General features: G+C 38.4%; 1 protein-coding gene across 1 annotated transcript in view; it reads left to right on the forward strand.

The window, feature by feature from the left end:
- FNBP4 (formin binding protein 4) overlaps nucleotides 1–26,148 on the forward strand; it is a 38,272-nt gene extending 12,124 nt beyond the window's left edge. The window contains exons 9-17 of the mRNA XM_067749002.1: nucleotides 3,475–3,599; nucleotides 4,492–4,596; nucleotides 5,503–5,636; nucleotides 6,627–6,814; nucleotides 11,696–12,006; nucleotides 12,552–12,696; nucleotides 13,433–13,767; nucleotides 22,330–22,487; nucleotides 25,074–26,148. Coding sequence (XP_067605103.1) covers nucleotides 3,475–3,599; nucleotides 4,492–4,596; nucleotides 5,503–5,636; nucleotides 6,627–6,814; nucleotides 11,696–12,006; nucleotides 12,552–12,696; nucleotides 13,433–13,767; nucleotides 22,330–22,487; nucleotides 25,074–25,164 — 1,592 coding nt within the window. The 3' untranslated portion in view covers nucleotides 25,165–26,148. The remainder of the gene's footprint in view (nucleotides 1–3,474; nucleotides 3,600–4,491; nucleotides 4,597–5,502; nucleotides 5,637–6,626; nucleotides 6,815–11,695; nucleotides 12,007–12,551; nucleotides 12,697–13,432; nucleotides 13,768–22,329; nucleotides 22,488–25,073) is intronic.
- The last annotated feature ends 549 nt before the right edge of the window (nucleotides 26,149–26,697 follow it).

Genomic DNA, 26,697 nt, shown 5'->3' on the forward strand with positions numbered 1-26,697 from the left:
AAGATGTAGAGGAGAAATCCCTCTTACCCTTTTCTGTTTTCTCTTCAGCAAATAGAAGGATATAGCACTTTTACCCTTTTAGGAAATGCGGGGAAGGAAACTTCTGCCTTTTCCTGCTCCACCTCTGGTGGAGCAGTAAGAAATTGAGAGGCTAGAATCCATCGGGCTGTGTATTCACTACTGATTCGGAATAACTTCTCCCTCAAAAACAAAAAAATGAGATTGGGTCTCTCCCTCCCTTTTCTTTTTATCACTCACTACAGTAATTGTCATGATAATCTGCATAAAGACCGTGGATTCTCTTTACCTCTCTATTACCAGTTGGTAAACACGGCAGGCAAGGCCCACCTCTGGCAAACCCAGCCTCATTTTCCCTCTCTGTGTACAAGTTGTCCAGCCTTTGGTTGGGTGTGTAGATAGTCTGGTACTGTCATGAGGACCCAAGTCATCTTCAGGGTAATATAGAGGAGAACCTGCTGCATTTTTGCAGTCTGTTACCAGAACTAACTAATTTTAATCACCAAACCTTAGTTGAGTGTACCAAGCAGAAGGTACCTTATAGGTTACAGTTTAAAAATAACAAGTAAACAAAAACACAGGTAATAAATAAATGCAAACATCCTTGAATTTTTCTTTCCAATCAACCATATAGAAGAATATGAAGTAGAATTCTAAAGGTGCCCCTCCCCCCTTCGTCTTTTCACTGTTTTCATGCCCTACCCTGAGGTCCGTTTTCTTTATTTTTTTATCTACATATATTCTTCTAGACCTTTTCCTCTTTTTTTAATATACGTTGGTGGTTTTGTGTGTGTGTGTGTGTAATGTGCATATGTAAATTTTTGTGTGTGTGTGTGTGTAATGTGCATATGTAAATTTTACCATAGGTGAGATTAACCATATGGATTGTTAGACATACTTTTTTGTTTAACAAGGTCTTGAAAATTGTTTTTAACTACTGAGTAGTATAGATGTCTTCATTTAACTCTTTCCCCATTGATGGACATTTGTGTCCTTGTTTCACTCTTAGAAGTAATATTACATTCATTTTATCCCAAAAAAGTATAAATATTAGCCATTCAAATATCCATCAAAAGAGTAGTGGATAAATTGTGATGTATTCTTCCAATTGAATACTAAGCAGCAGTAAAAAATGAATGATCCATTGCTATATGCAGTAACATGGATTAATGTCAGGAACAATAATGTTGAATTTAAAAAGCCACAGAAGAATGCATATGTTACTGCTCCATGTATATAAGTTGAAAAATAAGCAGAAATATTGTGCTTAAAGATCTATCCATGATGAAAGTAGAGGCATTTACCAACACCATCAGGGTGTGTCTGGTGTGAACATGTTGGGGGAGAGGCACAGGGAGCTTCGAGGTGTTATTAATAGTCTTCTGTTAAGCTGGGTTGTAGTTACTTGAGTGCTCATGTTGTTTTTTAAATATACTCATTAGTTAATGATACTATGCAATTAAAATAATGCTGTAGTAAACATCTTGGTACATCTATCTTTATGCAGATTTTAGTACCATTATAGTATAGATTCCCAGTGGTATATTGCTAGGTCAAGGGGTATATGCATTTTCATTTGATAGATCCTGCCTAACTGCCCTCCAAAATAATCAAGTCTTAGAGCTCTAGCAGTGCTTAAAATTGTTAAATTCTTAAACCTGCCATCAACTGTAAGATGTCTAATATACCAATGAACTATAAACTAGTAAGTGAGAGAGTAGAAAGATTTGGTTTTAGACAACATGAAAATGCAGAAGGAATATTAATGATCAAATAAAAAGAACAAGGCCATTGTATGAAAAGATTAAGTACTTAATACAAAATTTTAGGCTAATGAAAGCTGTTGAGAGTGATATTAAAGTCACATTTCTTCTCTAGATCAAATATTAACCAGCGTTAAGAAAAGGTACTCAAATTTGTTTTTTTGTTTGTTTTTAGTCTGTGATCCTCCAGAGAGATGGATTTACATTGTATATGTTTGGTAAGCAGGTGTTAAGCAAACATAACAAAGAGTTCATATCTTTTAGTCCATTTAAGTATGTGGTAAACCTACCTATTCTTTTTTGGAGATTCCCACTACCAGCAGACAGCACCAACCAGAAGAGTAGGTAGGTCCAATAAAGGCTGTCTACAGGTGTTAACCAGTTCAGGAAGGGAGTTATTTGGTAGTTTAATATGCTGCTCTGGTCTTGAAAGCCTTTTTTTAAAAAATAAATTTATTTGTTTTTATTTTTCGGCTGCGTTGGGTCTTCATTGCTGCGCGTGGGCTTTCTTTAATTGCGGTGCACGGGCTTCTCATTGCAGTGGCTTCTCTTGTTGCGGAGCACGGGCTATAGGCACATGGGCTTCAGTAGTTGTGGCACATGGGCTCAGTAGTTGTGGCTCGCGGACTCTAGAGGGCAGGCTCAGTAGTTGCGGCGCACAGGCTTAGTTGTTCCGCAGCATGTGGGATCTTCGCGGACCAGGGCTTGAACCCGTGTCCCCTGCGTTGGCAGGAGGATTCTTAACCACTGCACCACCAGGGAAGCCCTGAAAGCCTTTTTATCAAAACCCATTTGATAAAGAACCGTTAGATATTCTAGCTTTTGTAAATAATTGAAGCCATGATTTTCTGGAAGAGAAGATTAGAAAAGATTAATAGATGAAGGAGGAAGGGAAGGCAGAAACTTCTTGGTAATGTGGTAAAACAAAGTAAATCATGTATATAGACACATTTTAAGAAAGGTGATTATAGGGGCTTCCCTGATGGTGCAGTGGTTAAGAATCTGCCTGCCAATGCAGGGGACGCAAGTTCGAGCCCTGCTCCGGGAAGATCCCACATGCCGTGGAACAACTAAGCCCGTGCACCCCAACTGCTGAGCCTGCGTGCTGCCACTACAGAAGCCCACAGTCCTAGAGCTCGTGCTCCACAACAAGAGAGGCCACCGCAATGAGAAGCCTGCACACCACAATGAAGAGTGGCACCCGCTCGCCACAATTAGAGAAAGCCCGTGTGCAGCAATGAAGACCCAATGCAGCCAAAAATAAATAAATAAAATAAATTTATTTAAAAAAAAAGAAAGGTGATTATAAAGGATTAAATTTTTTGGCTCTTTAGAGACAGTAGGTTGATAAGTCACTAGGGCTTCCTTAACATGTAAGGAGAAAACAGGCAAAGGAGAGCACTAATAACTTTCAGATATTTGCTACGGGGTAAGAAAATGTATTTGGGGCTCTATTAGTATTGGTCCTTTTTTTTTTTAATTTTATTTTTTTTATTGAAGTATAGTTGATTTACAATGTGCCAATCTGTCCTGTACAGCTAAGTGACTCATTTATACACATATAGACATCCTTTTTTTTATATTTTTTCATTATGGTTTATCAGAGGATATTGAATATAGTTCCCTGTGCTATAGAGTAGGACCTCGTTGTTTACAGTCCTTTTGATTTAATTTCACATATTTTCTTTTTTAGCAATTGGTGCTGAAAATTCAGAAAAAGTAGATGAAAATTCAGACAAAGAGATGGAAGTAGAAGAATCTCCAGAAAAGATTAAAGTACAAACAGCACCTAAAGTAGAAGAAGAACAGGACTTGAAAGTATGTATATTACTTAATGCAATTTGACAAATAAGTATTTTTAAATTGGCGAACCATTTTAAATAGGCCAACTACTTTCTTTTAGCAAGTAGTAAAAAGTAATCTTTACTATCTCCAAATATAAATCATTTATTTGGTTAGGTGAAAAGGTTATATTTAAGGCTGAAATAAGGAGCTATGAGACTGACTTGATGTAGAGAAATTATCTAAAAATAAATTCTAAATGCTTAATTACTTATAAGTAAGTCTCCATTGGAAAGCAGTAGCTTATCAACTATAGGCTTCTCTAGTTTGGAAGTACTAAAGAGACTCAAGTTACAAATTTAATTCCTGCATGAACTACTTGTCCTTACACAAAGGCATATTTGTTTCCAATTTCATTTCGGTTGCTAATGTCATGAGAAGAATTGGACCAAGTAAGTGTGTGGCTCTTAAAGTGTGATCTGTTGGAAAAACCACTTAGCATATTCTTTTGACTTGAAAGAGTTTGTCCACTCACCAGTTAGTGTACAGCCGTGTAGATGGGACTGGGAGAATTAATTTTGTTCAGTGTGGGGCTAGTGTAAGCAATTAGTAATGGATAAATGATGGCTTGGACAATATTGGGGGTTATGTCATTTAGGACCTATTTTCAACTTCCATATCGTATTAGAGTAGATAGTGCGTCTAATTTCTCTTGACCTTGTCTCATTATTTAACACTTTGTTATGTGAATTATTTTACTGTAAATTAGGGTTTTATCTTGTACATAACTAGTTGCGGTATGTGAGATAGGCTGTTTATAGGCAGACCCATTTTTCTAGTATCTGCAACAATAAATGAAAGATTTTACATAATAAAATTTTGCTGACTCTGTTTTTATTTTTCCTTTTTTTTCTTTCCTGCATTACAGTTTCAGATTGGAGAACTGGCAAATACCCTGACAAGTAAATTTGAATTCTTAGGCATTAATAGGCAGTCCATCTCCAACTTTCATGTGCTGCTTTTACAGACTGAGGTAATTTAGCCATTTTTAGTATAAATAGTCAGTGTTTGAATGAAATGCTGTGTGTGTGAGGAATCTGTCTTATTTATGTTTCAATCCTAAATTTAAATTTTTAATCTTGATGTATATTTGAACCACCAGCCCAGGAAATAAAACTATGTATTAGCCAAAGCAAAACATAATTATGGAAATAAATACTGAGAGTTTGTGTATGATGATGATACTTAACCCCCTTGAATTGGCATATATTCTGTTTTTCTAAGAAATTAAAATTCTGTTCATAGTGATGATGAGACCACATAATGTTGAAAGTACTTTATAAGTGTTAAAGCATTATAGACTTTTTTGGCGGGGCACGGGCAGGGGTGGCACTCAGCTTTTGGGATCTTAGTTCCCCCACCAGGGATCACACCCGGGCCCACGGCAGTGAAAGCGAGGAGTCCTAACCACTGGGTCGCCAGGGAATTCCCTACAGGTCTACTTAAAAAGAGAAGTTCTGGATCCTATTTGTAACCTGTGTACTTTACAATAAATAGGATTAGGTAAGGAATTCCTGTAGGAAGCTCACTGATTTCCTTGAGAACTAAACCTTTAATTTTGATTAATAACATTACTTAATTGAATGAACTATCCACCCAAAAAATAAAGTTACTGGGGAACCATCTTAATATAGTCCAAAGGGAAAAACAAAACTACTGCTACTCATTTTCACAGATGTTGGAGATTTGACAGTACTGGGGTCCAGTCTCATTTTTGAGAACTCTGAAGAGCAAACAAGATTTTTAGGCTGGGATTTCTTTTCCCGTTTGGTCTAGTCTGCTGCCAGAGTATACATCATGGACCAGAAGACTTAAGTTCCTTTTACCTCTGCCTCCTGACATAATAATAAGTCTTTAACTTACTGCTTTTTTATTTTAGACACGGATTGCAGACTGGCGGGAAGGGGCTCTTAATGGAAACTACCTTAAACGAAAACTTCAGGATGCAGCAGAACAACTAAAACAGTATGAAATAAACGCCACTCCTAAAGGCTGGTCCTGCCACTGGGACAGGTACGCACTCTTCTCCCCTTTTCACCTTTCACCTTTGACATCTCAGACTTGATTTGTGATCACCACCACCTGACGACCTGACAGCCTGTCTGGAGACTGAGAGCAGCTGCGTTAGCGGTGCTGGGCAGGCAGAGCACCCCGAGCACTTGCAGAGTTTGGGCCAGCCACACGTTGGAGAAACAAAAAGCAATGTCTAAAGTGTTCCATGTAACGGATTTTTTCCCAAGATTGGACAAAGCTGGTTTTTACTCCAGAGTGTTGTTGCACGGAGTAGGGCGGGCTTGGGGGTTAAGCGCATGCGAGAGCTCTGTGCGCTTTACAGGACCTCTGGAAGCAACTACTCCTGATTAACCTCGGTGAAGTTAAGGAAAGCTTCGTGGCTGAAGATGTGAATGAAGAACAAGATTACTATCTTCTGCCAGCAGGTCAGATGAAAACATTTCTTTTTATATTTGGCTTTTCTTGATTTTTTTTTCGTTATTTGAAATCTTTGCTCTTTTATTTTTCAGCTCCCAGATCCTCTCCCTCTCTTTAGCTTTCACTGTGTTTGGTATCAAGAGTATGAAATGTGAATTCCACGGTTCAAGAGGGGAAGAGTCACCTTTCGCAAACTTCGTTCTCTTCTTTGGAAGGGAAATTAGTGTTCTAGGAGATTGAGTCCCTTTGCTAATGAAACTTGAAACCCTGTTAAGCATTGGCAAAAAAAAAAAAAAAAAAAAAAGATGTGAGAGGTGTTTTTCTAAGTCATCTGTTGGAGTGAGAGGGCTCAGGGCTGTATTCACAGAGCTGCTGGCAGTGCAAATAGCTTTGAATTATCCTTGGTTCTCCATCCTCAATTGTCAAAGCTCTTTGTTGCCTTTGTGAATAGCAGTCCATTAAGAAGAGGTTCGTCCCTGTGAGAGCAGACTGCTGTCCTGGGACAGGACCAAATGGAAGTGTCTTTGTAGGAGAATGGGTCTTAAAACATGTGTTTTCTTTCTTGTAATTTAGGGATCATAGACGATATTTCTATGTAAACGAACAGTCGGGCGAGTCTCAGTGGGAGTTCCCAGATGGTGAGGAGGAAGAGGAAGAAAGCCAAGCACAAGAAAGTAGAGACGAGACTCTTCCTAAACAGACCTTGAAAGACAAAACTGGCACTGACTCAAATTCTACAGACTCTTCCGAGAATTCCACAGGTGGGACAATTTACCCTATATTAATTGGAGAGAAATTATTTTAGAGGGAAAAAAAGACTTGTATTAACATGTAAAAGAAAATAATTTGAATCATAATCACATAAATTTCTAACTAAAAAATAATGGCTTGCCCTAAGGAAAAGAAAAAAAGAATGCAGGGCTTATATTGAAGAAAATTAAGGTAGTGACTAGTTGGAAGTAAGCATAGTATTGATACCAGCCAGACTCTGCTAAAAAGTAAAATTATGAGCCGGTGTATTTTGATTTTAAAAGATTGTCCTATAACTATTCTGTCATGCCACAGACGAAGCTGTGGATTTCCAATAACAGGAATTCTAATTAATGCTAAGGAACCAGTTATTTAAATTGTCGATATTTATGTGGAGTAATAAGAGATTTGTTCTGCCTTTCTGTAGAGCACTTAGTCTGCTGATTTTGCAACCTCATTTTTATACTTCACTAATCTCGTAGGAAGTATGGTTGTTACAAACCAAAATGATCTGAATAAATGCTGTGAAACTAGGACCATACTTGTTTCAGAGAAGCAAAATAATTGATCATTGCAAATCATCAATATTCTCGTATAAAACAATTAAGATGGCTCAATCCAGTTAAAGTACTCTTAGGGAACTTCAGTTTGGTTACGTAATTTTTTTTTTTGCGGTGTGCGGGCCTCTCACTGTTGCGGCCTCTCCCGTTGCGGAGCACAGGCTCCAGACGCTCAGGCTCAGCGGCCATGGCTCACGGCCCAGCCGCTCCGCGGCATATGGGATCCCCCCGGATGGGGTTACGAACCCGCGTCCCCTGCATCGGCAGGCGGACCCTCAACCACTGTGCCACCAGGGAAGCCCTGGTTATATAAATTTAAAAAAGAAAAAAAAGGCTTTCACATTTCACAGTTTTTCATTTACTCTGAGAATCTGAAGAACCATTGCTTGATTTCCTTATTATGGAAGAAGATACACTGTTTTTTTTCCTCGAAGTCCCATCTTTCTTGGAATGACAAAAATAAGTGTCTAATGAAGCATAGTCAAGACTGTGATGAACAAACAGCCTTTCAATCTGAAAAACTAGTAGATGTTTGTTTAAATGATAGCATGTGAAGGTAAGAGTGTTGTGGAATGATTTCTAAAGTCATAAACCTTTGTGAACTATAGTCAATATTTTGTAATAACCTATAATGGAAAAAATCTGAAAAGTATATATATGTATAACTGAATCACTTTGCTGTATGCCTGAAACATTGTAAATCAAACTACAAGTTTTTTTTAATTAAAAAATAAAGTCACAAACCTTTGAGGATAAAAAGATAGTTTTTGGTAAGATGGGAGTGAAGAGCTGAATTCTTATGTCCTCTGCTAATCAAAAATAATATTTTGTATTCTACTGGCTCCCTAATCCCAGTAGAAAAGTTCTGATTGTGTACCAAATAAAAATGGTCATGTACCAATGATTTTGTTAACTTCTTAAATAGCCTAAGAATCATTATCAGGTCACTCAAAATAGGCACCTATGACTGCAGATAATTTTAGAACATAGCAAAAAAGTGGTTTTCTACTTCATATTTCAGAAAAAAAAATTCTTAAGTTACAGGGTGTACCATTTTCATGAAGAGATTTTCTTTAGATTACTTTCTCATTCTTTGGGTAGTGAATAGTAGATACGTCTAGTAACTTGGTTGTATTTACTTTTTAATAGTTAGTGACCTGAAGAGGCTTGATGGTGGTTCTGGTTTGGTGATTCCCTTCTTGACCAGTGTCTAATGTCCCTTCTTATATGTTCTAAAGCTTAATTGCTAATGCTAAGTGTTGTGTGAATACCTTAGAGTTAAACATTAAGTTACTTTCTCCCTTTGTTAATGACACGCAGTTGGTACTGTCTGATAAAGGAAAAAGCCGCTGGTAAACCAGCTTATATTTTTGAGCCTCTTGATTGAGAGCTACTAAAACCACATGATAAACTTGATCTAAATAAAATCCAAATCTTGTACTAAGGTCTTTGGAATTGAAGAGCAATACCAATCACTATTTTAAGCCTGTAAAGAAAGTGTATAATGCTTGCTTTTTGTCAGCCCAACAGTGGTTAAAATCATCTTTTAAAGAAGAAAACATATACACTGAGGAGCAAGAAAGTTTCAAAGTTCTGTTCATTTTTAATCCTTGTTCATTGTTGCATGTTTGAATTTGACATTATATCTCTTAAGATGAGTGATACTTCAAGATACCCAACATGTCTGTTTTGCTGGGCTTTTGTCAGGTTAAGTTAAGCTGCTTTTCCAAAAAGTCTTATTTCTATAATAATTTCTTGATTTAAACTGATAAACTGGCCTCTTGCCTCAAAATACTAAGCAATAATACTTTTGGGGGAGTATAGGAAAACAATAAAGGAAGCCTACCTTTATAAGAAAGAAAGCCTGATTTTCTATTTATATAGAAGTAAAGATTCATAGAAAAAATATGTTCTTGGAGAATTCAACATTTGTATCCTCACGGTATTCTGTTTTTAAGCTTGGTAGTTTAAAAAATTTATTAGCACATAATAAAAGCTATGTATATACCATTTTAATCTCTCCTTGGACTTCAGACTTAATGTTCTCTTAAATGGCAAAATACCTCAACTGGGTTAAATTTAGAAATGAAGAGAAGCAGTATGTAATATGACATCCATGGATATTCAAACTAGGATTTCTCGAAATTCTTTGTATTTAAGCTAAAAGAGATAATTATCAGTGTTACGATGCAGCTTTTATGTTTTGAGTAAACTTAGTTTAGGATTCAAATATTAACTCTAAAAGTGCTCCTTGTATGATCTAAATTTATCAAGTCTAGTTTGTTTCCTATTTACAGAAAGCTCAATTATTTCTGATTAACTTTGTTGAAGGTTGTAAACCACATTATTAATCTTGAACCTGCTTTGTTTTCTTGATTTCCTCTGCATAGCAGCTTCTCACCATCATAAACATACCAGTATTGCATTATGCTTCCAGATGAGAAACCTGCCAACATATAAATCTGACAAATTTGTTTACCTACCATATATTATGGTTGGTTTAGTAAAAGGAAGTTTAATAAGTTATTAATCCTCAGTGTTTACTTCCTCAGTTCTGATGTAATCTTGATGTACTGTTATGTAATGTAGTAGACTGCCTGCCCATACCCAAACTGTCTACCAGTTAGTGTAGAGATTCATAAAGCTTAATGAGACACTTGAAGACTTTTAGCTGGAAAACTACATTCTTGTTTTCTGGTGAATTTTTTTCAGTTCCCTTTTCCTTGGTAGTAAGCAGTTTCTCAAAATAATTAGAGTAACTGTGTGAATTATGTTCTTCAAGTCTCTTACATAATGTATCATCTACCTGTTCCGTAAAAAAGTGAAGCTATTCTAAAAGCCAAATGGTTCATGGCTGCTTTGGTTTTACACTGTTGAGTGCCAGTGTGCTGTATTTTGAGCAAAGTAAGGTAAAAGGCCTTATCCTTGTTCTAGAGCCTTTTATAATAGAGTCGTTATTTAATCTACTGCTTTGACCATGGAATTTGACAGGTGACGGCATCTGGATCTCTACTCCGTGAGAAGTGAAATTTGAGATTTCTAACGCTCTTAGACTCCTGATATTTCACCAGGACATCTTGTTAAAATAGCACTAGGGGAGTTCCCTCATGGCCTAGTGGTTAGGATTCTGAGCTTTCACTACTGTGACCCGGGTTCAATTCCTGGTGGAGGAACTGAGATCCTGCAAGCAAAATGCACGGCTCGGCCAAAAAAATATATATATCACTAGACTAGGGGTCAGACTTGACCACTAAGAGCTATATGATCTTGGGCAAGTCATTTCCCTCCTGGGTTTCATTACCTTTAAAATGAGAGGGGTAAACTAGACGATTTCTCATGTCTCTTCTACTCCTAAATTCTATGATTTTAGGGAGAAAATCCCCTTCAGCATTCCTGGGATATATATCTAATAGTCCCAAATATTGTGAAACTTCCCTATTGACGATAAAGAGGGATGGGGAAGGCTGCAAGTAAGTATATCTTCCTATTTTCTCTAATCTTTAAATCTTTTCCCAGCAGAGAAAGGGTAGTAATTTACTATGACTTTTGCAAATTTTGAGGAAAGCTAACCCTGCAGCTCCTCAGCTATAATTTCTTAACTTCAGCAGCCATTTCAAATCCTCCATATCTTCAAACACCTCTTCTCTGTGTTATATTTATCATTATCATTTACCTTGAAGATTCATGCTCACTGATTTCCCTTTTCTCATCACAGGAATAAAAAATTACCCTCTCTCATTTGTTGCTGTGATTTAGTAAATGAATAATTCACACAAAGGTGTGAAGGAATGATAGGATTGACAATACCACCTTGCAAATGGATTTTTGAAACTTAGTAACCCAAATTAATTGAAATGGGGAGAGTTTGTGTGATTTGAATGTGTACTTCTCTGGGTCATCCTTAATTACTTATCTAGCTCACTAAAAGATAAAGTACATGGAATCAGTATTGCAAATGCACATCATTCACTCTCTTTTGAAATAAAGAAGACCCCAGAATGTTGCCTTCTAGTTGTGTATCTTTGAAATAAACTTCAGGTTCAGATGACTGAATTTCTCATTAAGTTGATGTGATGTTGCTTCATTTACTCAGCCATAAATCTGTACCCAGAAAACAAGACTAGTATAACACAGCTGGGGCGAGTGCTAACAGTAAATTCTATAAATTTATCTTTTCATGGAAGTCATTTTTGAACTGAGTTTAATATTTCAGTGACATCAGTGTAGAATAGATGTCTGTGGGACAGGTTTTGTCTATATAATCAGTTGAACATTTCTGTGTTCATGGAGTTTTAGTCTTGCTTTTTCCCTGACTCCTATTTGTTTTCATAGGTTCTCTTTGTAAAGAGTCCTTTTCTGGCCAAGTTTCTTCTTCATCACTCATGCCACTTACTCCGTTCTGGACCCTTCTTCAGTCAAATGTGCCTGTGCTTCAACCTCCATTACCTTTGGAAATGCCACCGCCTCCGCCTCCACCTCCAGAATCCCCGCCTCCCCCTCCCCCTCCTCCTCCTCCTGCAGAAGATGGTGAGATCCAGGAGGTCGAGATGGAGGATGAAGGAAGTGAGGAGCCTCCTGCTCCAGGAACGGAGGAGGATACTCCATTGAAACCTTCAGCACAAACCACAGTTGTAACTAGCCAGGTGAGAAATGCCATCTGGCATTCTGAAAAGTTTTGGGGGACTGGGGCATGATTGACACGTTTTATTTTTTTTTAATTTATTTGTTTATTTTGGGCTGTGTTGGGTCTTTGTTGCTGCGTACGGGCTTTCTCTAGTTGTGGCAAACGGGGGCTACTCTTCATTGTGGTGCACGTGCTTCTCATTGCAGTGGCTTCTCTTGTTGCAGATCACAGGCTCTAGGTGCGTGGGCTCAGTAGTTGTGGCATGTGGGCCCTAGAGCACATGGGCTTCAGTAGTTGCAGCGAGCAGGCTTCAGTAGTTGTGGCTTACAGGCCCAATAGCTGTGGCTTGCGGGCTTTAGAGCGCAGGCTCAGTAGTTGTGGGGCACAGGCTTACTTGCTCCGCAGCGTGTGGGATCTTCCCGGACCGGGGATTGAACCCGTTGTCCCCTGCATTGGCAGGCTGATTCTTAACCACTGCACCACTAAGGAAGTCCCTACATGTTTTATTTTAGAAGAGGATACTTAACCAGGGGCTACAGCCACTGACTAGAATCTCTGTTTCAGACTTCAGCTGACTGTACCATCTCTAGTTCTCCTTCCACTAAAGCAATAAAGAGAAAAGCTACAGAAATTAGTACTGCAGCAGTTCAGAGATCAGCTACCATTGGTAGTTCTCCGGTCCTCTACAGCCAATCAGCTGTAGCTACAGGTAAGCATTGTGATTAAAATGTATTTTCATCAGTGTATTATCTTTGTTTCCAGAATTAGATATCATAAATTAATGTTAAAGGCTTTTCATTGCAAAGACAGTTTATGTGCATTTATTTCAGTTACTAAAAACCACTGTTAACATTGGCATATATCCTTCCAGATTGTTTTCTGAGCATTTACACAACATCATTGATCTTGATGTTTAAGTACCTTAATGCTAAAATATTCGGAACACCAGAAAATGTGACTGGGTTTTTTGTTTGTTTTTGGGGGGGTGGTTTGTGTGTTTCTTGGCGGGGGGGGGGGTATATTAGAATCACTTTGTAGGTGATCTAACTCCCAATTTCCTTTTCCTCCTCCTTCTTGTTTTTGGCTGTGTCACAATGTCCTTTTTTTTTCTTTTTTTTTTAAGATGTTGGGGGTAAGAGTTTATTAATTTATTTATTTTTGCTGTGTTGGGTCTTCATTTCCTTGCAAGGGCTTTCTCTAGTTGTGGGAAGCGGGGGCCACTCTTCATCGCGGTGCGTGGGCCTCTCACTGTCACAGCCTCTCTTGTTGCGGAGCACAGGCTCAGTAGTTGTGGCGCACGGGCCTAGTTGCTCCACAGCATGTGGGATCCTCCCAGACCAGGGCTCGAACCCGTGTCCCCTGCATTAGCAGGCAGATTCTCAACCACTGCGCCACCAGGGAAGCCCCACGATGTCCTTTGTATAGTTTTATGTTTTCTGTTCTAGGTCACCAGGCAACAGGGATTGGACACCAGGCACTATCAGTTAGCCATCCAGCAACAGGAATGGGTCATCAGGCCAGAGGAATGAGCCTACAGTCCAATTACTTAGGACTGGCATCAGCTCCTGCAATTATGAGCTATGCTGAGTGTTCCGTCCCAGTGGCAGTGACTGCTCCCACATTGCAGCCAGTCCAGGCCCGCGGCGCTGTGCCCGCCACTGCCATTATAGAGCCGCCGCCGCCGCCACCTCCTCCTCCTCCTCCTCCCCCCCCACCACCACCACCACCAGCTCCCAAAATGCCAGCACCTGAGAAGACAAAAAAAGGAAAGAAAGATAAGGTAGAGTAAACCTCTCTTTACATTTTAGTTTAAAATTTTTGTTTTATTGAGGTGATAGTTAAAGTATAAATTCAGTAGCACTTAGTATATTCACACTGTGGTGTAACCACCACCTCTCTCTAGTTACATAACATTTTCATAACTCCAGAGGAGAACCCTATACCCATTAAGCAGTCACACCTCATTACACCTGCAGTGAACATTTGGGTGCATATGTCTTTTTGAATTATGGTCTTCTCTGGGTATATGCCCAGTAGTGGGATTGCTGGGTCATATGGTAGTTCTATTTGTAGTTTTTTAAGGACCCTCCATACTGTTCTCCATAGTGGCTGTATCAGTTTACATTCCCAGTAACAGTGGAGGAGGGTTCCCTTTTCTCCACACCCTCTCCAGCATTTATTGTTTGTAGATTTTTTAATGACGGCCATTCTGACCAGTGTGAGGTGATACCTCATTGTAGTTTTTTGCATTTCTCTAATGATTAGTGATGTTGAGCATCTTTTCATGTTTTTGTTGGCAATCTGTATATCTTCTTTGGAGAAATGTCTCTTTAGGTCTTCTGCCCATTTTTGGATTGGGTTGTTTGTTTTTTTGATATTGAGCTGCATGAGCTGCTTTTATATTTCGGAGATTAATCCTCTGTCGGTTGCTTCATTTACAAATAATTTCTCCCATTCTGAGGGATGTCTTTTTGTCTTATGGTTTCCTTTGCTGTGCAAAAGCTTTCAAGTTTCATTAGGTTCCATTTGTTTGTTTTTATTTCCATTTCTCTAAGAGGTGGGTCAGAAAGGATCTTGCTGTGATTTATGTCATAGAGTGTTCTACCTGTGTTTTCCTCCAAGAGTTTTACAGTCTGGCCTTACATTTAGGTCTTTAATCCATTTTGAGTTTATTTTTGTGTATGGTATTAGAATTTCATTCTTTTACACGTAGCTGTCCAGTTTTCCCAGCACCACTTACTGAAGTGCCTGTCTTTTCCCCACTGTATATTCTTGCCTCCTTTGTCAAAGATAAGGTGACCATATGTGCATGGCTTTATCTCTGGGCTTTCTATCCTGTTCCATTGATCACTGTTTCTGTTTTTGTGCCAGTACCATACTGCCTTGATTACTGTAGCTTTGTAGTATAGTCTGAAGTCAGAGAGCCTGATTCCTCCAGCTCTGTTTTTCTTTCTCAAGATTGCTTTGACTCTTCGGGGTCTTTTGTGTTTCCATACAAATTGTGAAATTTTTTGTTCTAGTTCTGTGAAAAATGCCATTGGTAGTTTGATAGGGATTGCATTGAATCTGTAGATTGCTTTGGGTAGTATAGTCATTTTTACAATGTTGATTCTTCCAATCCAAGAACGTGGTATAGCTCTCCATCTGTTTGTATCATCTTTAAGTTCTTTCATCCGTGTCTCATAGTTTTCTGCATACAGGTCTTTGTCTCCTTAGGTAGGTTTATTCCTAGGTATCTTATTCTTTTCGTTGCAGTGGTAAAGGGGAGTGTTTTCTTAATTTCATTTTCAGACTTTTCATCATTAGTGTATAGGAATGCAAGAGATATCTGTGTATTAATTTTATATCCTGCTACTCTACCAGATTCATTGATTAGCTCTAGTAGTTTTCTGGTAACATCTTTAGGATTCGCTAGGTATAGTATCATGTCATCTGCAAACAGTGACGGTATTTTCAGTTAATTTTTGTATGGTGTCAAGTAGAGATCCAATTTCACTCTCTTGAGTGTGATACCCTGTTGTCCCAGGACCATTTGTTGAAGAGACCATTCTTTCCCCCATTGAATGGTAGACCTTATCTAAAATCAGTTCACCATAAACATACGGGCTTATTCCATTGGTCTATATGCCAGCACCACGTTGTTTTGATTACTATAACTTTGTGGTATGTTTTGAATTTGAGACGTGTGAGTTCTCTGACTTGGTGCTTCTTTTTCAGTATTGGCTCTTCAGGCCCCCTTGTAATTTCATATGAATTTAAAGGTCAGCTTTTCCATTTCTACATAAAAGGCCAGTGGAATTTTGATAGGGATTGCATTTACCTGTAGATTGCTTGGGTCTTATTACCTATTTAACAATATTGAATCTTCCAGTCTGAGCACAGGATTCCTTTCCATTTATTTAGGTCTTTAATTTCTTTCAGCATTGTTTTATAATTTTCAGTGTACAACTCTTTCATCTCCTTGGCTAAATTTATTCTCAGGTATTTTATTCTTTTGCGTGCTATTTTAAGTGGTATGATTTTACCCTTTTATCGTTATGTAATGTTCTTCTTTATCTCTTTTAACAGTTTTTTACTTAATTTCTATTTTGTCTTGTAGTAATCCACTTACCCCTTCTTTCTCTTGGTTACAATTTTCATGGAATGTGTTTTTCTGTCCTTTCACTTTAAACTTGTGTATGTCCTTAGATGTAAAATGAATTTCTTATAGACGTGATCAGTTTCAATTGCATTTTGTTTTTTTAATCCATTCTGCCAGTATTGTAACCAAAGAAAGTGGGGGTTCCAGCTGCTCACCACTCAGAAGCCAGTAAAGAGGCAAGGTTGGCGGAAAGGGAAGTTTGCTTTATTTTTGATGCTGGCAACCCGGGGTGGGAAGGAGCTTCTGTCAAGAGGCCAACTCCCCCCACTTACAGTCAGTGGACAAGAACTTTCGTAGGTGAAGGGAGTGGGCTACAGGCAGAAACAGCACTGTCAGCTCTAACAGTCCATCTTGAAATTGGTCATGCGGTGGCCTGATCAGCATCATCGTGATTGTTTTAAGTACAATTAATCTTCAGTTCCAGGGTCAGTTTGTTCCCATTTCCTTGAGACCATTTCTTGGAATTGTGGCAGCTTATGTCATGGCTACAGTCTGGTCATCATGTAGTTAACATCTTCCACCTGGTGGGGGTTTCAGTATAAGACGGCTCACAGGATGTGGCTCAGAATATTATCTATAGCCCTTGAGAAGGAACTAAAGGTCCTTAACTATGCTTAATGACTAAACATTTATTACTTGGTCTCATTTGACTGTTTTCCTTTGTTTCTGCATTTTCTCATTTCTCCAATGAAACTTTTTTTTTTTTTTTTTTTTTTTTTTTGGCTGCGCTGCTTGGCATTTGGAATCTTAGTTCCCCAACAAGGGATTGAACCTGCACCCCCTGCAGTGGAAGCATGGAGTCTTAACCACTGGACCACTAGGGATGTCCCTAATTAAACTTATTCTTTGGCTGAAGTTTTTTCACAGACAAAATGTAGGCCAAGGACATGACAGGAAGGGACCATAGGGTCCTGCTCCATTGCAGTATGTGTTTTTTGATTGTAGCGTTTAATCCGTTTACATTAGTAAATTAATAATTTACTATAGTAATTACTGATAAGGATTTGGTATTCCTTTTGGTTGTTTTCTGTATGTCTTAATAGCTTTTTTGTCTCTCATTTCCTCTCTTACTGCCTTCCTTTATGTTTAGTTGATATTTTTCAGTGACACATTTTGGTTTCTTTTTCATTTCCTTTTGTGTATATTCTATATTTATTTTCTTTGTGGTTATGGTAGGAATTACATGTAATATCTATTTTAAACTGGTACAGTCAATTGCAGACAAAAACTCCTATACAGATGCACCTCCACTCTGTTATGTTATTGGTGTTACAGATTATATCTTTATATACTGTGTACCCATTAATGTAGACTTGTAATTATTTTTTATGCTTTTGTCTTTTAAAATCTGTAGAAGAATAAAAATTATGAATCAGTATCACAATAATACTGGTTTTTATGTTTGTTCTTGTATTTACCTTTACCAGAGAACTTTAAATTTTTGTATGACAAGTTACTATCTAGCATCTTTTCATTTCAGCTTGAAAGACATGCTTTAGCATTTCTCGTAGGGCACATCTAGTGGTAATGAATTTTCTCAGCTTTTGTTTATCTAGGAATATCTTAGTTTTTCTCCCTCAGTTTTTTTACATTTATTTATTTATATTTTGGGCTGCATTGGGTCTTCCTTGTTGTACGTGGGCTTTCTCTAGTTGCAGCGAGTGGGCGTTACTCTTTGTTGTGGTGTGTGGGCTCTAGGCATGCGGGCTTCAGTAGTTATGGCTCACAGGCTCAGTAATTGTGGCTTGCGGGCTCTAGAGCGCAGGCTCAGTAGTTGTGGCATACGGGCTTAGTTGCTCCGCAGCACGTGGGATCTTCCCGGTCCAGGGCTCAAACCCGTGTCCCCTGCATTGGCAAGCAGATTCTTAATCACTGCGCTGCCAGGGAAGCCCCATTATTTCTTACATAACATCTTTGCCCTTTTCTCCTTCTGAGATTCCCATAATGCATATATTGGTCCATTTGATGATGTCGTATAAGTCACTTGGACTCTGTTCACTTTGCTTCATTCTTTTCCTTTTTGCTCTTCAGACTCAATAACTTCAAATGACCTATCATCAATTTTGCTGATCTTTTTTTATGCCTATTGGAGTCTGTTGTTGAAATAGTGAATTTTCAATTCAGTTGATGTATTTTTCAGCTCCAGAATATTTCTTTGGTTCTTTTTAATAATATCTGTCTCTTTGTTGACAGTCTCATTTTGTTCACGTCATTTTCCTGATTTCCTTTCATTCTTTGTGTTTTTCTTTAGTTCTTTGGGCACATTTAGGACAGTTATTTTAAAGTCTTTGTCTAGTAAATCTGAAACCTTTCTTTCTTCTTTTCTTCCTTTCCTTTCTTTCTTCTGCGCTGGGTCTTAGTCGTGGCACATGGGATCTTTTAGTTGCGGCCTGCAAACTCTTAGCTGCGGCATGCATGTGGAATCTGGTTCCCCATCCAGGGATCCAACCTGGGCCCCCTGCATTGGGAGTGTGGAGTCTTACCTACTGGACCACCAGGGAAGTCCCAGCATGTGTTTGTATGCTTTGTGATCTTTGGTTGAAAACTGCACATTAGAAAAAATAAACTCTCCCAGTCTTTGCACCCTGACTGTGTATGGAGGAAAACCTTCCTTAATGAGTCCAACATGAAAGTGCAACATTTTTTCAGGCCTTTCCTGGGCATATGTGTTCCCTGGACATGTGCTGTTTTTTGTTTTCCTTTCCCCTTGTGTATTTACTTTAAATTTCTCTAAGAGAGTCACACCTGCTTCTTCTGTGAGCCTTATATGTTCTGTTGTATTCCTCTGCCCATGATCTTTTGCCCCCATCTGTCCACATGACTTCTGTCCCACTGTGGTTTTCACATGCCGCAGCTCCTGCTACTGCCTTCACGGTTTCCAACCTGAGACCCAAAATATGCCACCATTCCTGGCTGACCTCCAAGTTAAGATAGTATTGAAACCAGTCCCTAAGGCAACCACAGACAGTCTAGAACATATCAGACATTCCAGTTATTTCCTTCCACCTGGAGGGGGAGAACTGAGAATTGGGCCATTTCATCCCAACCACATTGGGGAGGGTGTGTGGAATAAGGCAAGCAAACATGCCACAAAATTTCCTGTTTTTAGTGTGGGTTTTTCTTGATTGGGTGTTCTCTTGGTTGCTCAAGATCTTTGACTGGTTTCCAGAGTTCCCACAAAGCCATTTTAGTCAGTCTCTATTTGTTTATATAATATTTCCATGGGGAAACAAGGGCTTGGAGCTTCATAGTCCGCCATCTTTCTGACATCATCCTCATGAACACTTTGAATGTCCTAAATTACCTAAAGAAACTTTCTCATCAGCTTTTCCCCTCCCAGTGAAGTGTTATAAAAAATCAACAGTGACAGGATAATGTCTTGAATTAGATTCTTGTCAGACAACTTACTCTACCACATACAGTTCTCCTGAGCCAACATACTGTTGACCACCTACGTGTCTTTACTTTGTTTACCAGTCCCACTACTATTCATTCTTTTATAATTAAATTGTTAGAATGATCAGTGCCCAGGAATCATTTCTCTTACGAAGCCTTCCTTGGCGCCCTGCCTCCAGTCTTCCAAGAGAGATAATTACTTCCACCTCCATTCATTCAACAAGTAATTTTTTAGCCAATCATGCTTTTATAGTCATATAAATAATAGTTTTGAAAATCCAGTATTCTACATTAATATGTCATTTTTATGTACCTGTTATCTGAAAACAATGATCCACCTCTTTAGTGTTACCGCCCATTTTTAAAGGATATAAGAGAGTGGGGGGGGTGGGCAGTGGGATGAATTGGGAGATTGGGACTGACATATATACACTGATATGTATAAAATAGGTAACTAATAAGAACCTGCTGTATAGCACAGGGAACTCCACTTCCCTGTACAATGAAAACTAACACAACATTGTAAAAAACTATACCCCAATTTAAAAAAAAAGATATATACTCAGTACCTCTGATGTTCAAGAATATTTAAGACCAGTGTGTATTTTTGCTGAAGAGTTTTGTGTGCGGTTTACTAGATAATAAACTAGAAAAAAAGGCATTCTAGCCATTTAATCTTTATTCCTCTGGCTGCAGTGTTCCCATATTAAAAACGTGTTCAAACAGCCAGTGCAACTCGGGATCCATGGTTTTGAATGTGATCGGCAGTACATAACTTCTGAAACATAAAGTACTTTCCCATGACAAATAGAAATGAAATGCACTACAAATTTTCAAAATCCTATGGAAATCAGAATGAAAGCACAACTCTACCTAGATCTATGTTTTTTAATCATACTTGGAGACGTTCGGCGAGAGCTTGTAACCCCAGTGAGCCCTCTATGCACAGGTGACCGTTATTAATTCATGTTACTTTTTACTCAGTTGGTTCCATGCTAACCCAGATGAGCTATGTTGGAGCTTGCTGGAAGGGTGTATATGCAGTGGGTCAGGTTGTACCACAGGTGAAATGACAGAATGGAATGTGGGAAGGTGTGTGGAGCAGAAGGTTTAAGCACTATAGATGGGCATTTCCCCAGAAGGTTAAAAACTGTCAGTGACAGTCAAAATAGGGTATCGAGCAAGGAGCCAAGTAATTTTAAAAGACTGAAAATATTAAGCTGATTTTCTCAACTCTTTTGGGGACTTAATCAAGAAATGTGTTTTCTCTTAAGTGCAGGCCGGAAAAAAAGCTTGGGTCCTTATACCCGATCCTCACAGGAGCACAGCACTCAGTCACACCTATCACTTGAGTGCCTGCTTGTCACGTTTAGAGTGTAACCTGGCCAAGTCTTCAAAACCGCAGGGATAAAAAGTGGTTCTTATCAATGTCTAATACAGTGTTTCTCTAAATTCAAAGACCTAATCACAAATATCAGCAGGTATATTTTGAATACATACTGTGTCAGGCATTCTCTCTAGGAGCTCTGTGTTCTGTAGCTAACCAACAAAATCTCTGCTTTTGCTTTTGTAGAGCTTTTCTGGTGGGCTTGGAGAGGGTATGGGGGGACTGGGTTGCAGAAACAGATAAGCAGATATATGTTCAGTGTTTAAAAATGCAATGAAAAAAAGTGTAAGAGGACAGAAAGTGACCTTTGGGAGGTGGTACTGTTTCATGTAGATAGGGTGGTCAGGGAAGGCATCTTTGCTAAAGAGTGCCATTGATCAGAACTCTGAAGGTAGTGATAGAGCAAGCCATGTTGGATATGTAATAAATATCACAAGCTTTTTTTACTGTGAGATTATGTTTATTATAGGCAATTTAGAAAATGAAGTTAAGCTGCTAGAAAAATTTATTATTGTATCTCCTCTTAGAACTAATCTCATCATTAATGTTTTGATATACCTCTTTGCTTTTTTCATATTTAATAGTTGCCTTTGACTCTGTTGGCTCTTTCCAGAAAAGCTGGTCATTTGTTTCTCAGCACTGTTTCACTTGATGTGAACACTGCATCCATTTAAAATTGTAAAAAGGTACACTGTGATTCTTTTTTCCTTTTTCTTAAAAAAATATTTATTTATTTTGCCTGTGCTGTGTCTTAGTTGCAGCTCACAGGATATTTAGTTGCGGCATGCAGACTCTTAGTTTCAGCGTGCATGCAGGATTTAGATCCCTGACCAGGGATCAAACCCAGGCCCCCTGCATTGGGAGCATGGGGTCTTACCCACTGGACCACCAGGGAAATCCTGGGTACACTGTAATTCTGAGAAAATGAGACAAGGGCAAGAGTTTTGAATTTCATAGAATAAGGCTAAAGAAGATGTTTCTGACTTGATCTCATAAAACACCACATTTACACTTTTTAGTTTTTTTTTTTTTTTTTTTTTTGCAGTACACGGGCCTCTCACTGTTGCGGCCTCTCCCATTGCGGAGCGCAGGCTCAGTGGCCATGGCTCACGGGCCCAGCCACTCCGTGGCATGTGGGATCTTCCCAGACCGGGGCACGAACCCGTGTCCCCTGCATTGGCAGGCAGACTCTCAGCCACTGCGCCACCAGGGAAGTCCCCCAATTTTTAGATTTTTAACCAAGCTTTAAGTTTATAGTTGGTAGAAATTTCTGGCAAGAACTTAGAATGGTATTTATTTTTGGTGTTTCTGTTCCTTTAATTTTGAAGTTCACTTATTCCTTCGAACTAAGGAAAAGATCCTGATCTCGTGTGAAGGACTCATGCACTTGTTTTATGTATTATATTCCTTTGTTACAGGCAAAGAAGAGTAAAACCAAAATGCCATCTCTGGTAAAGAAGTGGCAGAGTATCCAGCGTGAGCTAGATGAAGAGGAGAATTCTAGTTCCAGTGAAGAGGACCGAGAATCAACTGCACAGAAGCGAATTGAAGAGTGGAAACAGCAGCAGCTGGTCAGGTAAAAGAAAGAACCATAGATGGCGTGGATAGTGGTGGTTGTAGCTGTGGTTTTAGAGCCATCATGTTCTTAAAATCATAGCCCTTAATTTGATTCCTTTACAGACTTACCTAAGTAGTTTTTAGTTCATAGAAATGTTTATTTCCCTATAAAAATTATAATCTAGCCTTTTTCAAAATCAGAAACATCAAATCTGTAATACTTCCCACTGATTGTTCCTCTTAGGCAAAGAGCTATCTTAACCCTGAGCATATGGGGAAAAATAGTCATCCCCATTTACCATGTAGCTCCAAGAGACTCTTCTATATGTATATTTTTAAATTTTACAAATAATTTACAGACAAAAAATAAAGAGGAGAAAACTTAATTAGAAATTTTAGTAAGAATCTAAACATAGCTAACTCAAATTTTTATTTATTTTCATGGTTTTTGAAGGTACACATACTGAAATGAGCAACATTCTTTGAATGCAACTAATTGCTCAGTTGTCATGCGTAACTTGGAACATACTCCTCTCATAAATGGTGCCAGATTTCAGGTTCATCTCTGATAGGTTCTAGCTTATCATTACTTCTGGTTCTTGCACTTGCAACCTCCATAAATGCAGTACTTATGAAAATATTGGGGGGAGTTCCCTGGCGGTCCAGTGGTTAGGACTCTGCGCTTTTACTGCTGAGGGGCCCGGGTTCAGTCCCTGGTCAGGGAAAGATCCTGCACGGCATGGCCAAAAAAAAAAAAATTGGGAGAGGATAGCCATCTTTGCTTCATAATTCAAAACATTTTCATTCTTAGATCCATAAACACTAATTGGAATAGTCATTCCAGTGAATTTTTTTGTTCCTAAAATATCTGTTTCTCTCCAGCCACTACACACCTACTTTCAGCATTTGTCCCACTTATGAACCTTATCAAATAAATTTTAGCATGTAGCAGTATAAAACCTGAAAGGTTTCTAAGGAAAATGCAATCGATGGTCCCAGTTCTTGTTACAAAATATTGGGTGAAGGAGGTTGTTCAGATTTATTTATTATTTATTTATTTTATTTATTTTTGGCTGTGTTGGGTCTTAGTTGCAGCACACAGGATCTTTGTTGAGGCATGTGGGATCTTTCGTTGTGGTGCGAGGGCTTCTCTCTAGTTGGGGCATACTCGTTTTCTCTTCTCTAGTTGTGGTACGTGGGTTCCAGAGCACGTGGGCTCTGTAGTTTGCGGCGTACGGGCTCTAGTTGAGGTGTACGAGCTCAGTAGTTGTGGTGCTCGGGCTTAGTTGCCACACAGCATGTGGGATCTTAGTTCCCTGACCAGGGATCGAACCCGTATCCCCTGCATTGTAAGGCAGATTCTTTACCACTGGACCACCAGGGAAGTCCCAGGTTGTTCTTTTCAATGAGACTACTGTATTTCCTTTTTGACCTTACATTTCCTTACTTTTACAAGAATGTGTTGTTTTCCTTCAGTATGTTCACTCATCAGTCTTGAATTTGAGAAGATTCATCTAGATTATGGTCCTCTTATCACTCACAGTCTGAGATTTTACTTATCCAGTCAATTTTACCATCACAGTTAGAATCTACAGTGCCTCTGTCTCTTGGCATTTATCTGATTGTATAATATTGGGGAGCGGTAGGGGAGACTATGAAGATGTTGTCTCCAGACTTCTTTTTTACTTCCTGGAAAGGAGATGCACTGTTTTGGGCAACACAATAAGAAAGCTGAGGGGTGGTATTAGTGATAATTTATTTAACTTTTGTATCATCGTTGTAGATGATTCAATTATTCTTCAGCTTTCTTACTATTTTAATCTTTTTTTAATATTGCTGGGAATTGACTAATGATTAATTCCTACAGTGATGAAATAACAAACTATTTCAAGATGATCGGAAGTCACAAAGATTCTGTAATTAATCTTAGCTCATTTTGTATTTATAAAAGGGTCTAAGGCACCCATTCTGGTAATTGTAAGTTACAACCTGAGTTTTTGTTTGTTTTTGCCGTGCTGCGAAGCTTGTGGGATTGAAGCCAGGCCCTCGTCAGTGAAAGCATGTAGTCCTAACTACTGTACCACCAGGGCATTCCCTAGAATCTGAGTCTTAATCGGTTTTATAAATGATTGAATAAGCCATGAGAGATCAATCCTAATTAGAACTGATCAAGAGAGTCAAAAACGTTAGGTCCAACGGTCCCTGATGGTATGTTAAGAGTTAAATATATCTTCCTATGTGTTAAATATATCTAAGATAAAGAATCATAACTCCTAGGGACCAAGAAATACTTTTACAAGAATGTGTTATTTTCCTTCTGTATGGCTTCAGTGATTGCTGGGGAGATACAAAAACAAATATGCACTTACATATAAATAAAACTATAGAGAAGAGTGCTTTGTATGTGTTTGATTGACCTATCAATTAAGAAATTTGATGAAGAGTAATGCTGGTACTTAGCTGAGAAACTTGAAACATTTTCATGAACATAGATAAAATATGTCACATTTTCGGTTTCAGTTAGCTTTTTTTTGCTAGGAAATAAACACTTTTTCGTTCTTTTTCTTTCCAGTGAACTAATTTAATCTGTACGTTGTTTTCACAGTGGCATGGCAGAGAGAAATGCTAATTTTGAAGCCCTTCCTGAAGATTGGCGAGCAAGACTGAAGAGAAGAAAAATGGCTCCAAACACATAGTTTTTTAAATTTTTATTACTGTTTTTTTTGTTTGTTTTTTTAATCATTTCCGAGTCTTAACCAGTCTTACTGTTGTCAATAAACTATAAATGTCATGAGGGAGAGCATATGATGAATTTCCTGGGCAAGAGTATACACGTACAAAATTGCCACGTTTGTGAAATGTAATTTTTCTGTTTTGCTGAAAGGTGAGGTGACTGAATGCTCTGACCCGGCTGCCTTTATTCTCACACTGGCAAACTCAGCATGTTAGGTACATTAACCTCATCAGTCTGGAACATGTGGTTCATGCGTATGACACCTCTGTAGAGGACTCACTGAAGAAAAGTGAAGGATTTTCCTGCCTCATAGAGGCTCTTGTAGTTCCTAGTGTGGCACGCTCTCTCTCATTAACTTCTTCAGAACAAGTGCAATTAAGAAAGCAGCTCTATATTTTGCCTTGCTTAACTGGGATTATAGGAATCTCTTTCTGACCTCTTCCTCTAGTCTGCCACCCCTGAAGTGCTGAGATACATCAAGTCGTTCACCTTGTTCTAACAGATGGCCACACTCTTCAGAGTATTCTTTCTCACAAATTCTAGAACTGATAAAGATAGCTCAGTCATTTCACATACTAGGTGGCATATTTAAATTACAGTATAGGTGGCAGCAGCAGCAGGTGTTTGCGTCTTTGATTTTGAGAATTTCCTCCTCACGTATGTGGCAGTAAATGTAACAAAAGCCACTGTATGTACTGATGTGTCTCCATTGTCTTACCTTGGTCCAAAGTTCACCTTCCATTTATGTGTGAATGTATTCTCCATAAAATTCCAGTATTTAAAAAGCAGTTTACTGTTCTGTACTTTCTATTGTATCACAATCAGGTAAAAGTCACTTTAAACTGAAGAAAAAGCAAATTGTGTTTTAAAGCTGTTTGTATTTCTCCAGTTTCTGACCTTGTAAATTTGTATATATGCACTAATAAAGCTTTTTTTATACTTCTGATTGATTGTTCTTTTGCTCCTGTTTTGCCTGTTAACTCCACGATTATGTAACCAAGACTTACTTTAAGTCAATTGTTTTTTCTAATCAACTATAGTGTAAGGTATGTGCAAACATTGAAGAACAGCTCCAGGAAAAAAAAGCATCAGGATCTTGAGCCCGTTGTGGGGTGCGAGGACGGGGTTAGAAAAACAGGCCTCTAGTACCAGAAGGTGTGACTTAAATTTTGGAGCTTGTAGTCTGTAATATTAGCTAGTGTTTGGCCTACTTAAATCCTGGAAATGATGTAATGTGGTTAATACTGTGAAAAAAATAAAGGTGCTTTATATTTTTCCCACTAATTACAAAAGTTATGTATACTTAGAGTCATGTAAAGTTAACCAAAGACAACAATAGTTAGAATTTTATTCTAGTATATTTATATGCATATAATTGTCTAATCAGTGTCATGTATGCTTGTGTTGGTTTTTTACCGTTATGTATTTCGGTGACCATTTTGTATATAAATTGTTTTTCTGGGCTTCACTGGTGGTGCATTGGTTAAGAATCCAC

Source organism: Pseudorca crassidens, chromosome 9 (genome assembly GCF_039906515.1).
Source record: "Pseudorca crassidens isolate mPseCra1 chromosome 9, mPseCra1.hap1, whole genome shotgun sequence".
Lineage (NCBI taxonomy): Eukaryota > Metazoa > Chordata > Mammalia > Artiodactyla > Delphinidae > Pseudorca > Pseudorca crassidens.